This window comes from Temnothorax americanus, unplaced genomic scaffold (assembly GCF_048541705.1).
Source record: "Temnothorax americanus isolate GAGA-0224 unplaced genomic scaffold, ASM4854170v1 Scaffold5, whole genome shotgun sequence".
NCBI lineage: Eukaryota > Metazoa > Arthropoda > Insecta > Hymenoptera > Formicidae > Temnothorax > Temnothorax americanus.
In genome coordinates, this window is record NW_027509657.1 from 2,636,284 (window position 1) to 2,650,377 (window position 14,094).

General features: G+C 37.1%; 2 protein-coding genes across 5 annotated transcripts; one reads left to right on the top strand and one right to left on the bottom strand.

Moving 5' to 3' along the window:
* The first annotated feature begins 128 nt into the window (after nucleotides 1-128).
* On the top strand, nucleotides 129-10,815 carry Dnapol-theta (DNA polymerase theta). 3 transcript variants are annotated; one of them, XM_077418323.1, is made up of 21 exons: nucleotides 129-883; nucleotides 1,327-1,557; nucleotides 1,645-1,898; nucleotides 1,965-2,097; nucleotides 2,213-2,414; nucleotides 2,617-2,812; nucleotides 2,882-3,051; nucleotides 3,239-3,506; nucleotides 3,608-3,938; nucleotides 4,030-4,171; nucleotides 4,260-4,503; nucleotides 4,698-4,839; nucleotides 4,937-6,866; nucleotides 6,958-7,163; nucleotides 7,341-7,542; nucleotides 7,619-7,800; nucleotides 7,966-8,085; nucleotides 8,348-8,683; nucleotides 8,796-9,060; nucleotides 9,145-9,362; nucleotides 9,480-10,814. In XM_077418323.1, the coding sequence occupies exons 1-21, from the start codon at nucleotides 137-139 to the stop codon at nucleotides 9,615-9,617; spliced, it is 6,657 nt and encodes a 2,218-aa protein (XP_077274449.1). In that variant the 5' UTR covers nucleotides 129-136; the 3' UTR covers nucleotides 9,618-10,814. The 3 variants fall into 3 exon arrangements, with proteins under 3 accessions (XP_077274449.1, XP_077274450.1, XP_077274451.1); XM_077418324.1 differs by lacking the exon at nucleotides 7,966-8,085 and having other exon boundaries at nucleotides 9,480-10,815; XM_077418325.1 differs by lacking the exon at nucleotides 129-883 and having other exon boundaries at nucleotides 1,423-1,557; nucleotides 1,662-1,898; nucleotides 9,480-10,813.
* A 35-nt stretch (nucleotides 10,816-10,850) lies between these two features.
* Cpsf73 (cleavage and polyadenylation specificity factor 73) lies at nucleotides 10,851-13,195 on the bottom strand. 2 transcript variants are annotated; one of them, XM_077418326.1, is made up of 2 exons: nucleotides 13,042-13,195; nucleotides 10,851-12,983 (listed from the first exon to the last, which is right to left on the bottom strand). In XM_077418326.1, exon 2 carries the CDS (start codon nucleotides 12,959-12,961, stop codon nucleotides 10,901-10,903), a length of 2,061 nt encoding a protein of 686 aa, XP_077274452.1. In that variant the 5' UTR covers nucleotides 12,962-12,983; nucleotides 13,042-13,195; the 3' UTR covers nucleotides 10,851-10,900. The 2 variants fall into 2 exon arrangements, with proteins under 2 accessions (XP_077274452.1, XP_077274453.1); XM_077418327.1 differs by having other exon boundaries at nucleotides 10,851-12,997; nucleotides 13,042-13,170.
* Between the last annotated feature and the right edge of the window lie 899 nt (nucleotides 13,196-14,094).

The following is a 14,094-nucleotide window of genomic DNA, read 5'->3' on the forward strand; positions in this document are numbered from 1 at the left end:
CATACACGATAATAGCGGATTCCGCTTTTCCGTTCAAACGTGCGGGACTCAACTCGCGGAAACGCGGAATCTAGTTACTATTCTGTTCCGCGCTTCCGCGTTTCCGCGTTTCCGCGCTCCATGTAATGGCACCATTATGGCAGCTGGCAGCTGGCAGCACTCGCTCTCAAAACGATTTAAATCGCCTCGGTTAAAACCGCCGAAAGACTCGCACTTGACCAAGGAAATAATGCAGTCTTTCGGCGACGAAACTCTGTTGGCTTGCATAGACATCGAAAAGAGACATCAAATCCCACAAGAGCAAGCCGGAAGTAAAGCCCCGTTGCAGGAGGAAAACGTCAGTGATCTGGGTGAATATTTCAAGTCGAGCTCGCTGCTTTCGGACTTCACGAACAAGGACAACGATCTGGATAAACCGAAGCTGTCTAACTCCGGCACGAAAAAAATAGGAGGAGAAAACGCGTCTGATTTCGTTAAGTATTTCGAGGACAGTATTACATTTCCTAAGTTCAACAGCGGAAGAAATTTATCCTCGGCCTCCGGTGCTCCGAGAAGAAGCGAGCTCTTGCCGTCCCAAAGAAATCGGAGTCCTCGCGAAATAAACAAGAAGAATGTTGATAACAATTTGAAGGAGAAACGTCGTCCCGGCACAGCTGACAATAAACAGAAGTGCGATGGATCTGGTATTCAGGGTACTCTCCGTAAAAATAAGTCTTCCAATAATGCGCAAGATGCAACAAGTAGCAGTGGAGTCAGAACGTCATCGGCCGTTAATGCTACGTACGACAGTGAAAGTTCGGAGTTTGTTATTTCGTCTCCGCCACTTTGCACTCAGGACCGTTGTAAATTGGCGTCGTGGGGCCTGCCGCCAAATATTCTGCAGGTATTGCGTTGTAGTACGCTTAATAAGTGTTAATATTTATTAGATATGTACGTGTCATAACTTTCCTTAAATTTTTAAATTAATTAAGTATTCTAATAATGTGTCGTCAGTACAGATATTTATTAAATTTTGAAATATTGAATATCTGTTGGTCTGTTGCAATTAATCAAATAAAAATTAAAAGACATAAATAAAGATTCAATATTTATTATATTTTTTTTTTAGATTTTAAGTTGCCACAATTCTTCAATGTTTGGTTTTAAATAATTTTGACATTACTGACTCATCGAATAGTTAAAATAACTGCTATTGTTTATAATTCTTTGACACTTTATATTTATACGAGTGTACAATACTTCTGTGGTTTTGTATAATATAAACAGTATTCTTAGATTTATGTATGAATCGAATTCAATGATTTTGATAATTATATTGTTTTTCAGAAATACACTGCCCGTGGGGTAGAACGCATGTTCCCATGGCAAATGGAGTGCTTGTCGAATCGTCTAGTAACACAAGAGAGAAGGAATCTCGTGTATTCCGCGCCTACCTCCGCAGGAAAGACCTTTGTCGCCGAAGTCCTCTTAATTAAGACCGTTCTAGAAAAGAAGAAGAAAGTGATCTTTATCCTGCCGTTTGTGTCTGTCGTTAGAGAAAAGATGTATTACTTTCAAGTAAGATATATTGAAATAAAATTATTACGCACATATCTTAAATTGCACGATATTCCTTATAAGTAAATTGATAAATTTGGCATTCAGGATTTATTGTCCGACAGTGGGATAAGAGTGGAGGGATTTATGGGAGGAAACGTCCCGCCCGGAGGATTTGCTGCTACCCACGTTGCAATAGCCACTATAGAAAAGGCGAATTCTTTGGTGAATCGTTTGATGGAGGAAAACGATTTGAGTAGCTTAGGAGCTGTGATAATAGACGAATTGCATCTACTCGGTGATCCTAATCGCGGCTATCTCCTGGAGCTACTTCTGACCAAGTTGAAATACATGACTGTCTAGTGAGTTTGCCGACTGTATTGAAACTTGAATCGTAACTGGGAGTCATTTACAATTTAACATTTCAGCAACGATGATATCAATATACAACTGATAGGTATGTCAGCCACATTACCTAACTTACCTCTGCTAGCCAACTGGTTGGGTGCGGAGCTGTACAAGACTGAGTTTCGGCCCATACCTTTGAATGAATATTGCAAGGTAAAAATGTATTGAAAATGTATACAAATTATTTTTGTTTATTTGAGATTGTATTTTGCTGAAGACAATCTAGAGAGATTCCGATCACTGTTTAAGATCATTTCTATACTTACAGATAGAAGCAAATATATATGATAACAAATTGAATCTTGTCAAAAAACTGTCAGAGTTGCAAGAATTAGAAACAGATGTAGATAATATTCTACAGCTTTGCATTGAGACAATAGGCGCCGGTCATAGTGTGTTGATTTTCTGTCCCACAAAGAAATGGTGTGAGAAATTGGCAGAACAAATTGCTGCAACTTTCTTCAAGTTAGGTCTGCTTCAGATCGAATAAATATAGATTTTTCTTTTTTATCAGTGCTTTCTATATTTGTTTATGATTTTATTGTCTCGTTCTTTTCTCTATAAAGTATAGTAATATATTCGTTTTATTTTAAACACAAAACTGCAATTAAAAAAACAAAATCTTTCTCTCTCTCTCTCTCCCTCCCCCCTCTAATCTCAATCTGTGAATAGGTCGTGAAAATACAAAGCTTGGTGAGATATTGAAGAAAGAAATTACTCCTGAATTAATCCATGAAACTCTGGAACAATTAAAACGCAGTCCAAGTGGTTTAGACAAAATTTTAAAAAACACGATTTCGTTCGGCGTTGCGTTTCATCATGCTGGACTCACAATGGACGAACGTGATATCATAGAAGGATCCTTCAGGTGATAATCATGTTTTTATTTGACTGATAAATCTTTTACGGATTTTTATACTTAATATTGTCCTTCTAGAACGGGATCCTTGAGGGTTCTTATAGCAACGTCGACATTAAGTAGTGGAGTAAACTTACCTGCACGAAGAGTAATCATAAGATCACCTCTATTTGGTGGCAGTCCGTTGAATACTTTAACTTACAAACAAATGATAGGACGTGCTGGTCGTATGGGGAAAGACAGCGCAGGTAAGAAATATCAGAATATATAATGAATGAACGAGATATAAGTCGTCTTGATTGTATTAAACTGAAAGATGTATTTAAAAAGTATGAAAGAAATAATGCATAGAAATGCATTATAATTATTTTGTACTTGCATCACGCATCACTAACAATATAAATGTAATAATAACGAAAATTTTATAATTTCCAGGAGAAAGTATACTAATATGTAAACCGAATGAACGCAATGCAGCTACGTCATTGCTCTCTGCAGCTCTGGATCCAATTGAATCTTGTCTCAATGATTCCACGCTGCTAATAAGGGCGCTCTTGGAAGCAGTAGCTAGCGAAGTTTTATATACATACGAAGATTTAGAACTGTACATTAATTGTACTTTGCTAAGCTTGAACGAACAGTCTGACGTGCGAACATTTTCCAATGAAGCGATGAAATTCTTATTAGATAATGAATTTTTATTGTAAGTGTAATTGAACCATTATAACTCTCTTCGTGAAGTTAAATACATCACTTGATGATTTTCTTAAAATATTAATTTATATAATTTTATTATTTGCACAGATTACAAACTACAGAGCGGGAATCTAGGTGGGTAGCAACGCCGCTTGGGAAAGCATGTTTGGCCGCGTCTATACCTCCCAGAGAGGGATTGTTTCTGTTTGAAGAATTACAGAAAGCACGAAGGTGTTTCGTTTTGGACACCGAATTGCACGTAATATATTTGGTAACTCCACTCTCGTCCGGATGTCAAATTGGAACTGTCGATTGGATGACGTTTCACGAATTGTGGAACGCTATGTCCGAAAGCGAGCGCAGAGTTGGAAAACTCGTCGGAGTAGAAGAGCGTTTTGTGTTGTCAGCTATCAGGGGAATCGTTAAACCTGGAAAATCGGTAATTGAGAATTTGCTTATTCTAAATGCGGAAGACATGAAGTATTAGAATTGGTATCCATAGATTTGCTAATGAGAATGCTTCGTGTCAGTTGAATATACATAGAAGATTCTACAGCGCATTGGCGCTACACGATTTGGTGAAGGAAATGCCACTTCATGCGGTTTGTAAAAAATACGGGTGCTGTCGCGGAGTATTGCAAACCTTACAGCAGTCTGCCGCCACGTACGCGGGTAAACCGAATAAAGCGAATAAATTAATAATGATAAATTTATTATTCGGGCAGCAAATTTTCTATAGCATGTATCAATCTTATCTTAGGTATGGTCACGCAATTTTGCAAGCAATTAGGTTGGGATTGCATGGAATTATTGGTGAATCAATTTCAAACGAGATTGCAGTTCGGCGTCTGCAGAGAATTGCTAGATTTGCTGCGTCTGCCGATGTTAAACGGCTTGCGAGCAAGGAGCCTATATAAACAGGGAATAGAAACCGTAGCAGACTTGGCTGTTGCTAATGAACTTAATGTCGAACGCGCGCTTTACACTGCTCTCCCTTTTGAAAGGTACGAATTTTATTAATTCCTACCTTTTATATATAAATTATCTTTTTCGTATGGATATGTAAAATTGCATGTAAAAATTGCATGTAATCGGGCTTAGGATCATATACATATTTAGCGTCAAATCTAGTATATGAATACAGATCATATACTTATTATACCTTATTATATTTAGGTGTTTTTTGCGTATGTTTTAGCGAAAAAGAATGTGAGGGAGAATATGCGTTTGAAGTGGAAAAGAGAAATAAAATGAGGACAGTATTCGTCACTGGAAGAGATGGTCTCACACCTCAACAAGCTGCAGTTTTATTAGTTCGAGAGGCGCGGACATTAATTCAGGTTTATATATATATAATATATAATTTTTAAATTTTATATAAATATATAATACGCCCCTCTTTATCGGTCATTGCAATAAAATAATGATTATTTATAGAAAGAGTTGGGATTAGAGCAGATGCCATGGGAGCAGAATGAACGATCTCTGCAAGTAAATGTTAGAAATGCTGAAGATACGTCTAACATAAAGGAAAATATTCAGACCGATTTGAATATAAAGGACTTGGAATCTACGACATTGAGAACATCCATAGAAAGTTTGGCGAACGGAAACCTTGTGAATAACGAAAGTGAAAAGGATAATAATCCAAAACCTGACGTATGTGAAGAAATCAGTGGAACCGACGCGTTGGACAAAAAAGAAGTAACTGAATTGAACAATCAACATTTAAATGAAGCTGATTTGCCGCTTGAAGTCTCAGAAGATGACGAAGATTCGTCTATGTTTCTCGACTTAAGTTCTCCCGATATAATAGCAAATGATGAACCACTAGGTACGCCTAAAGAAAAGAAAAATTCTCCCGCGACTGATGATAGCAATAAGATAAAGAGAAGTAGCAAAAATTTAGAAAAATCCAACTTGGTTGCTAACGATATACCTAACAAAAAGTTAAAAAATTCCAACACGAATGAGATAAAGAATAACGATGAGAATTTGGTTGACAAAGACGAAAGTGCATCTATTATAAGTGAAGATGTTAAACCGTCCTACTCAAGAAGTCCTAGTCTATTCGACGACAGTTTGAATCTTGACACCCAAATGTGCGATATTCTCGAGCAAAATGTCATGAATATCGCGCATTTAACGGAATTGGATTCGAAAGTACTCGCAAGCGAATCAAATGCCGCGGATGCGTTACAGAAACAATCTACGAGTTCAAATACCGGCAATGTGCAATTGTGTGGAGAAAATAATGCGAAAGGTATAGACGCGTCTAATTTGCAAACCAAAAACAGCATATTGTCGTGGGGTAACGATTCGTGGAATAATTCCGAATTGCTGAAACAGATAGTGCAGCAAGATCAAAATATAATGCAATCCAAGAAAGAAAACAGTAATTCTAAAATTAGAAACATTGTTAACACAAGTGAGTCTATTACGTTAAAAAATACGAAAACTTGCGCGCGAGATAGTAAAGACGACGTGCATAAAGCGGATGTTAAGAAACGTACTGCCGCACTTAAGGGGAAAACGCCACGGAAATTGTCAAAAGTAACGAAAGTGGATTCCCCTGTGGCGAATATAATCGTTTTCAAAAAGGAACGGAAGACGTCCGCGGATTCAAATAAATCCGACTCGGATGACTTCGTCGTTGGTTCGCAGCAATTCGAATCTCCTTTTAGCAGTAATAAAAGTCGAACGAGGGCGACGTTGGAGAAAATGCGTAAACTGCGTTCTCAGAAACTCCCCGAGGTTACAATAACGGAAATAAACAATCGTTTAAATTCTCCTATAAAAGAAATACCGAATGACATAGTGGGGGATAAAATAAAAGAAGAAGAACGGAAAGTGAAGCCAAAGTTGAAGGAAATTTTACCACCAAATGCATCGCTTTCTGCGAATTGTAGTATAGACAGCATTGTATATAATTCCGAAGATGAGGCGACAAACAATTCAACGAGATCAACTTTGAAAACAAAGCAGCATGAGACGCAATCGAATAATTTGAATAAAGATATCAAATCAAAGACAGAAAATATATCATCTGATAAGAAAAAGGATTTGTTGAACGAAACGGTAGATTGGAATACGTTGAATATCGTGAAAGTTGCAAACAACAGAGCGACTTTTAATCTGTTCAAACGCGAAGTATTAAAGAAACGAAATATCGCGTTAGCCTTGCACTGTGACACATATATAGATAATACAAATAACATAGGCTCAAAGATTTGTGCCTCTAACACAGAAGGTAAACGAAGACTCAGAAGATCTGGAAGTTATGCGCATGGGAATAAAGAAATTCGCGGCGTTGCAATATCCTGGGAAAGTAATATTGCATATTATGTCTCCTTCAGTAATTCACAAGGTAATAGAAATGTCATGTCTTTTCAGTTAATGCCTTTTAATTACAAATTATCATTATTTTAGATTTAATGTAAATATTATAATTGTTCTAGAATCAAAAGTCTCCGGAAAAGAACAGATGGCTCTGTTGAAAGAATTATTTTACGATACGACTTTGTACGTAAAATGCTTCGCGATAAAGGATGTATATAAACTCTTGTATCAATGCTGCGGAATCACTGTCAAATGTAGATTTCTTGATCCCGTGATTGCACATTGGTTGTATACCAATGATTTCGAAAGAAATTTCAACGAAATGGTGAGATTTTAGTTACGTCTTCCTGTATGAAATAATCTAATAAAGATTAGGATTAGTAATATAAATGTATTGTTAAACAAATGTCGACTTGAGAAAGATTATTAATGCTATAATAATAGTAATAATTGTACGTAATTTTTAAAATTACGTACAATACATCCATCAAATTCTAAATAGGTAGTGCAATACTTTCCACAAGGGACTTTTATAATGAAACGTACAAAATCTTCTTACTATGCCGGTCCTGGGATGGATGTGCGAAGTTCTTTACCAGGCGAGTTTAGATCAGCAGCAGAAGCCGTCCTTACGTGGCACATGATGGATAATGTCACGAGTAAATTAGAAGAACTTAATCCTGTTCTAATTTATACGTTTAGAGGTATAATAGAGATTACATAGATACATATGTCTCTCTTTCTCTCTACCTTATAACGACCATTAATGTTCATTTTCAGAAGTAGAAATGAAAATCATGACAACTTTAGCTTGTATGGAATTATCAGGTATTGGCGTGAATCTAAAGTCTTTACAAGAGCTGTCGTTGGTTATTTCAAATGAAATGGTGTCTTTAGAAACAAAAGCTTATAAATTGGCAGGCAGAAAATTTAACTTTTCATCGTCCAAAGAAGTTGGACAGGTTCGTTAAAAAAAAACCAAAAAAAAAAAAAAAAAAAAAAAAAAAAAAATATATATATATATATATATATATATATATATATATATATAAAATACATTTTACACACGTCTTTATATAATCTTAATATCCATATTACATTATACAAAATATGTACGTGTCATGTAGGTATTAGGATTATATAAAGATAAAAAGGTCAGTACAAGCAAGGCTGTTTTGGAAAAATGTGATAATCCAATATCGACCTTAGTGATTTCCTGGCGGAAATTAAATGCAACGAGAACAAAAGTAATTATACGATAAGTAGAAGGATTTACTTGATGTGCATGTGACATATTGCTTACAAAGCTAATATTTTTTCCTATTGTATATATATATTTTTAAATGCAAGAATTTTTCTTGTGTTTCTTGAGAGAGATTCGTGCTTTTCTACTTCCAATAGAAAAAATTTTAAAGCTATGTGAAAATATAATAAAACATATAAGAAACAGAGAATACAGAAAAAAAATGATTTAATAACATATTTTACTGTGTATATTTTTGCCTATAGATGATTTATCCGTTGCTAAACCTAGCCCAAGAAGATTCTCGTATTCGTGGTAATTGTATCACTTGTACGGTGACAGGAAGAGTCTCGATGCACGAGCCAAATTTGCAGAATGTGCCAAAGGATTTTAATTTCGTAGACAATAATCTCGTCGTAAGCGTAAGAATGGCATTTGTACCAGCTTTGGGCAACATAATGCTATCCGCCGACTATTGTCAACTCGAATTGCGCCTCTTGACGCATTTTTCGCAAGATTCGGTATTGTGCAAAATCATGAGACAGCAGGGTGACATTTTTAAAAACATCGCTGCCAAATGGAATAATGTAGTAGAAGAACAGGTATTCACTGATGTAATAATTAACATATCACGAAAATTCATGTATACCGTTTACAATTCGTTTATTTTTAAACATTTTACTCATTTATTAATTATATTACCCGAATACGTAGGTAACTAATGAAATGCGTCAGCGTACCAAGCAATTGTGTTACGGCATGATTTACGGCATGGGAGTAAAATCATTGGCTGAAAATCTGTGCATAAGTGAAACCGAAGCTCAAGAATTTTTAGAATCTTTTATGAGCGCATATCCTGGCATATATAAATGGTTAAACGACGTACTAGAAGAAGCGCATCGTGATGGATATGTGACAACCCTACTCGGAAGACGTAGACAGCTTCCGGATCTAAAAAGTACAAAATCATCTACGAGAGGTGATTATTGATCGTCACGTATTGGACTCTGTTTGCTGTTTCGATTTAAATATTTTAACAAACTGCGTATCCGTTGAATTTTAGCGCAAGCAGAACGACAAGCTATAAACACAAAGGTACAAGGTTCCGCCGCGGACATCGTCAAAAAGGCCATGATAAGTATAGAGGACAAGATAAGAAGTTACTTTCCGGACTCGGCTATAGTATTTCCAGAGGTGCACACCACTCGCAGATTACGAAGCAACTTGCAACAGAGAGGTGGTTATTTAGTTTTACAGTTACACGATGAATTGTTATACGAAGTAAGTACTATCGATTTGTTATGTATTTACTGCGAGTTCAAATTATTCGGGTTTTATGGCGTCTTATAAGATGCTTGCTATAAATGCAAAATAAATAATCTTTTAATACTACTTTAGGTAAATTTAGCAGATTTAAAGGAAGTTGCTGTTATAATTAAAGATTCAATGGAAAATATGTGCCAACTTACTGTGCCATTGCCAGTAAAAGTCAGAGTTGGGCCTGCATGGGGCGATTTAAATGATTATCAATTTTAGCAGACATTCCTAATCATAGCGCGCTAATTATTACTATCGAATCGCTATTTTTATACAATTTTTTTAATTATTGTTCACGGTTAGATTATTTATGGATCATGTCATTTATCAGTTATTTTATACATATTTTATACATATTATTTTTTTATATTTATGGGAAATGTAAATACTTGATTGTTTATCTTTAGTCAAGTCATATTATTCTGATTATTCAAATTCATATATTTTCACGAGTGATAAAGATTAAATGATTATCAATTTTAGCAGACATTCCTAATCATAGCGCGCTAATTATTACTATCGAATCGCTATTTTTATACAATTTTTTTAATTATTGTTCACGGTTAGATTATTTATGGATCATGTCATTTATCAGTTATTTTATACATATTTTATACATATTATTTTTTTATATTTATGGGAAATGTAAATACTTGATTGTTTATCTTTAGTCAAGTCATATTATTCTGATTATTCAAATTCATATATTTTCACGAGTGATAAAGATTTAGAAAATTGTAAATAGTTGAAATGGAATCCAGTATTTTTCAATAAAGCATTATCATTTTCAAAGATCAATATTTAAATGTTCCTATATGTAAAGAAATTTTTATTATATTGAAGCTTAATTGAACCATATTAGTATTTAAAAGTAAAAATACTTTATTTTTTCACATCTTTTATATCTCCAAAAAATGTAAATCTTATAAATTATAAATGATTTATCTCAATCAAATATCTTTGCACGAAATTAATGTATAATAGAAATTGTTAATAGTTTATATAACATGCATTATAATATCTTTGATCAATTTTTATATATTCCTTGCTGCAGAATTCAAGAGAGGAACAGTATTATAATTAATACCTCTTCAATAAAAAAAAAATATTTTGAATATATTTCTCTATGTATATGTACCTACATCTCTTCTTTTTATCAGAGTTTTTTTATTCTTGATATAAAAAACAAAAAATCAACGCTGTTAAAACAATGTAAGATTTAGTAGACTTTACTAGACTTACTAGACTTTATCCATTAAATATGATAATACGTAATATAAAATATTACTAGTCTTCACAATATATGATCCTTATAATAATATGATGATTATCATTAACGATATGATAATAATATAGTTAATGTTGGACAAAATTAAGAAAAATTAAGATGCATTAAAATTATGATGTACGAAGATACTGGGCAGTGCCAATTGTTTACAAAGAATAAATAAATTATTAACAGTATAAAATGATATTTATTCGGGACTGAATATCTATTTGCGCTATATTACATCGCAAGGCGGCGCCAACGACTGATGCAATTTCGTCACCGCTGTTTGCACTATTTGCTGGAAAGTTTCGTCCTCCTTGCTGGTCACCTCCAAGTTCAGCAGGTCTATATGCGCTTTCTTACCGTCTACCGTGACATAGAGTTTCTCTCCTTTGAATATCTTGGGCACGGAATCCTCGCCGAACATCTCCTGCAGCATCTCTATGAGGCACTCCTTAAAGTGCATCCTGTCCATCTTGGTGGGCGCGGGCAACACCTTCGGCGACTGGTCCATTATCTCGGCCTGCAGGATCGCCGTGAGAACGGAATCCGCGTACATGTCGTTCACCGGCGTCGCTATCCACTCCATCGTGACGATCTTGCCGTCGATCGTGACGTCGACGTTCTTGAATACCCTCAGCTTCTTGTCGTCCACGACCTCCAGGCTGCCGGCTATCTGCGTCAGAAGGTGCTTCAACACTGGCAAAGACGCGGAGAAGTACACGCTCTGCCGCTGTATAACTTGGCTCATACTCATGTCCGTGTACTTGGACAGGTCGCACGGGGCTAGCATGTGATAATTGAAGTTCCTCTTGACCAACACGCCGGATAACTTCTGCCCCGGTCTAGGAGCCTCCATCGCCAGCGTGCCCATCACCTTGGCGGTCTTCTCGCCCCTGAAGTAGAGCTCCACCGCGACCGTGTTTCGCGGATTGTGTATCTCCATGGTGGTGCTGGGATCGTCCTCGTACTCCCGTTGCAACGCCGCTTTCAACCTGCCCATCTCGTTTTGCTCGCCGTGCACCAGCACCACGTGCGGCGGCTTCAAAGTCCGTATAAATTCCGAGGTTTGCTGGTAATCGGTGTGAGCCGAGAACGATATGTAGTCGACGGACATCTTCAACGGCAACTTTTGCCCGGACATAGTCGTAATCTCCTCCGGCTCCGACAGAATCGTCTTCGCCAGCGTTCCCTCCACGCAGTAGCCGGCTATTATCACCCCGTTTTTCGCATCTGTGCACCAGGACTCGAACAGCTCCCTCGACAAGCCGCTCTGCATCATACCGGGCGAGGCCATCACCACGCACGGTCCGATATCCTCGAAGTGATCTATCCCCTTCAAATTAGAAATGTGCTTGAACACGAAAGGATTATTGATAGCTATCTGCCGTCTGATCTTGTCGTTCATGGCGTTCACGTATGTCTGATAAACGGCCATGCACTTTTTCGCCAAGGAGGAGGCGTAGTAGATCGGTATCTCGTGCAGTTCCAAATGCTGGCTCCAGTATTCGTCCAGAATGAGAAGGAGCTCCTGCGCCCTTCCCAGAGCGAACACGGGTATCAGGCATCTGCCGCCCCTGTTGACGATCTCGTGCACGAGATTCGTAAATCTGCCCTCGCGATCCTCCCGCTTCTCGTGAATGTGCGTGCCGTAGGTGGACTCCGTGATCAGCACGTCGGGATGAATGTTCGGTATCTCGGCGGCCATCAGGTGCCGGTCCTCCTGCCGGCTGAAGTCCCCCGTGTACAGGATCTTCACGCCGGCGATCTCTATCATGAACATAGCGGCGCCCAGCACGTGGCCGGCGTTGTACGCCCAGAACTTGATCCCGAACACGTCCTTCTCCTCGTGGAAGTTGATCGTCTCTATCTTGTCCATGCTGGCCTCCAGATCAGACTCCGTGTACAGCATCTGCTCGGTGGCGATGTTGCTCACCTTGATGTAGTCCGACAGTAGCCAGCGATAAATGGCCTTGGTGGCGTGCGTCATGAAGCAACGACCCTTGAAGCTCGTCTTCAGCAGAAACCAGGGCAGCGCGCCGCAGTGATCCAGGTGAAAGTGGGAGATCAGCAGGAGGTCGATCTCGTCGGCCTCGACGAGGTCGACGAACGGCAGGGCGTCCATGCCCGAGAGACCGGGATGTATGCCGCAGTCCAGCATAATTTTCTTACCTTTGAATTCTAACATGATACACGACCTGCCGACCTCCTGGCCCGCGCCGAGCGGCCGGATCGAGAGCAGATCGCTCTCCTCGGCCGGCACTTGCGCGTCGCTCTTTCTCTTCGACGACATCTCGCCGAAACGATTGATTCCCCTTAGAAAATTATTCTTTTTCTTATTTTTCGTTATGTTATTTTAATATTATCTCGTACCTTATGCAACTTCCTCGAAAAAGCGCATTAAGCGGCAAACATTTTGAGGTTATGTGCCACACAACAAAACTCGCATCGCAAGTGCACTGTATTATAGCCCGCGTTCAGCAGATATGTACAACTGTTGAGTTCGTCTTATCAACACTCTGCGTTGATTGGTTGGTTCTAAAAGTAAGAGCCAAGCACGTTCAACTGCTACTCAGCGGCTTGGTCTGCTGAACGCGCCCTGAATACTTTCTGCGCTTGAAATGAAAGTAACAGCTATTGGCGAGAAGAGGGACGATGAAAAGTATGAGTTTATCTATAAGGAACAAACTTTAAGTTTACAGCGTAGTACATTTAGTAAATTATTAGAAATGCACCGTACAGCAAAATTTCTAAAATGTTTTGTGCACCATAGAATAATTACGATTTAGTTCAATTTCGTTTGCATTTGATAGTCAATAGAGAAATAATTCATTTTTTTCTGTCAAATAAATTGTTGTCGAATACAATATACGTATAATACCGCCTCTATTATCGCAAATGTTTAAAATTTAAATTACAATCGAAGAATAGGAACTTCTCGTATAATTTTAACACTTCTCAAAATTCCCTATCATTCAAATTTAAATAATCGATAATTAAAAAAAAAGTTAAAATAGTTTTAAAAAGAATTAAGTATACTTACACAAAAAATATATTTATTATAAGAAATTAATTAAAGGAATTTATTCTACAAAATTAAATTTTCCTTTAATCTTCGAAGTTAAGAAACGATAAAAAATATTAAGTTTCTTTCCATAATGTCACTTACTAACGTCTTAATGTTTTTTTTTTTTACTTTAAATGTAAAATGCAATATATAATAATAAGTATATACAATATATCTAAGTTACAATTTTTTAAATCTAAATCACATGTTATGCAATAATAAGTATAAACGTTACAATAAGTTATTTTTGCTTAATATTTCAGCAACTTTAATAAAATATAAATTACAATTAGAAAGAAGCATTATTTTGCAAATACTTCATTTTGAGAAAAATCTATAAAATTACTTTTAATTAACTT

Coding starts and splice junctions, on each gene's coding strand:
- Dnapol-theta (XM_077418323.1), top strand. CDS start 137: ATGGCAGCTGGCAGCTGGCAGCACTCGCTCTCAAAACGATTTAAATCG. Junction 4,172..4,259: donor GTCTGCCGCCACGTACGCGG/GTAAACCGAATA, acceptor ATCTTATCTTAG/GTATGGTCACGCAATTTTGC. Junction 7,543..7,618: donor TCTAATTTATACGTTTAGAG/GTATAATAGAGA, acceptor GTTCATTTTCAG/AAGTAGAAATGAAAATCATG.
- Cpsf73 (XM_077418326.1), bottom strand. CDS start 12,961: ATGTCGTCGAAGAGAAAGAGCGACGCGCAAGTGCCGGCCGAGGAGAGC.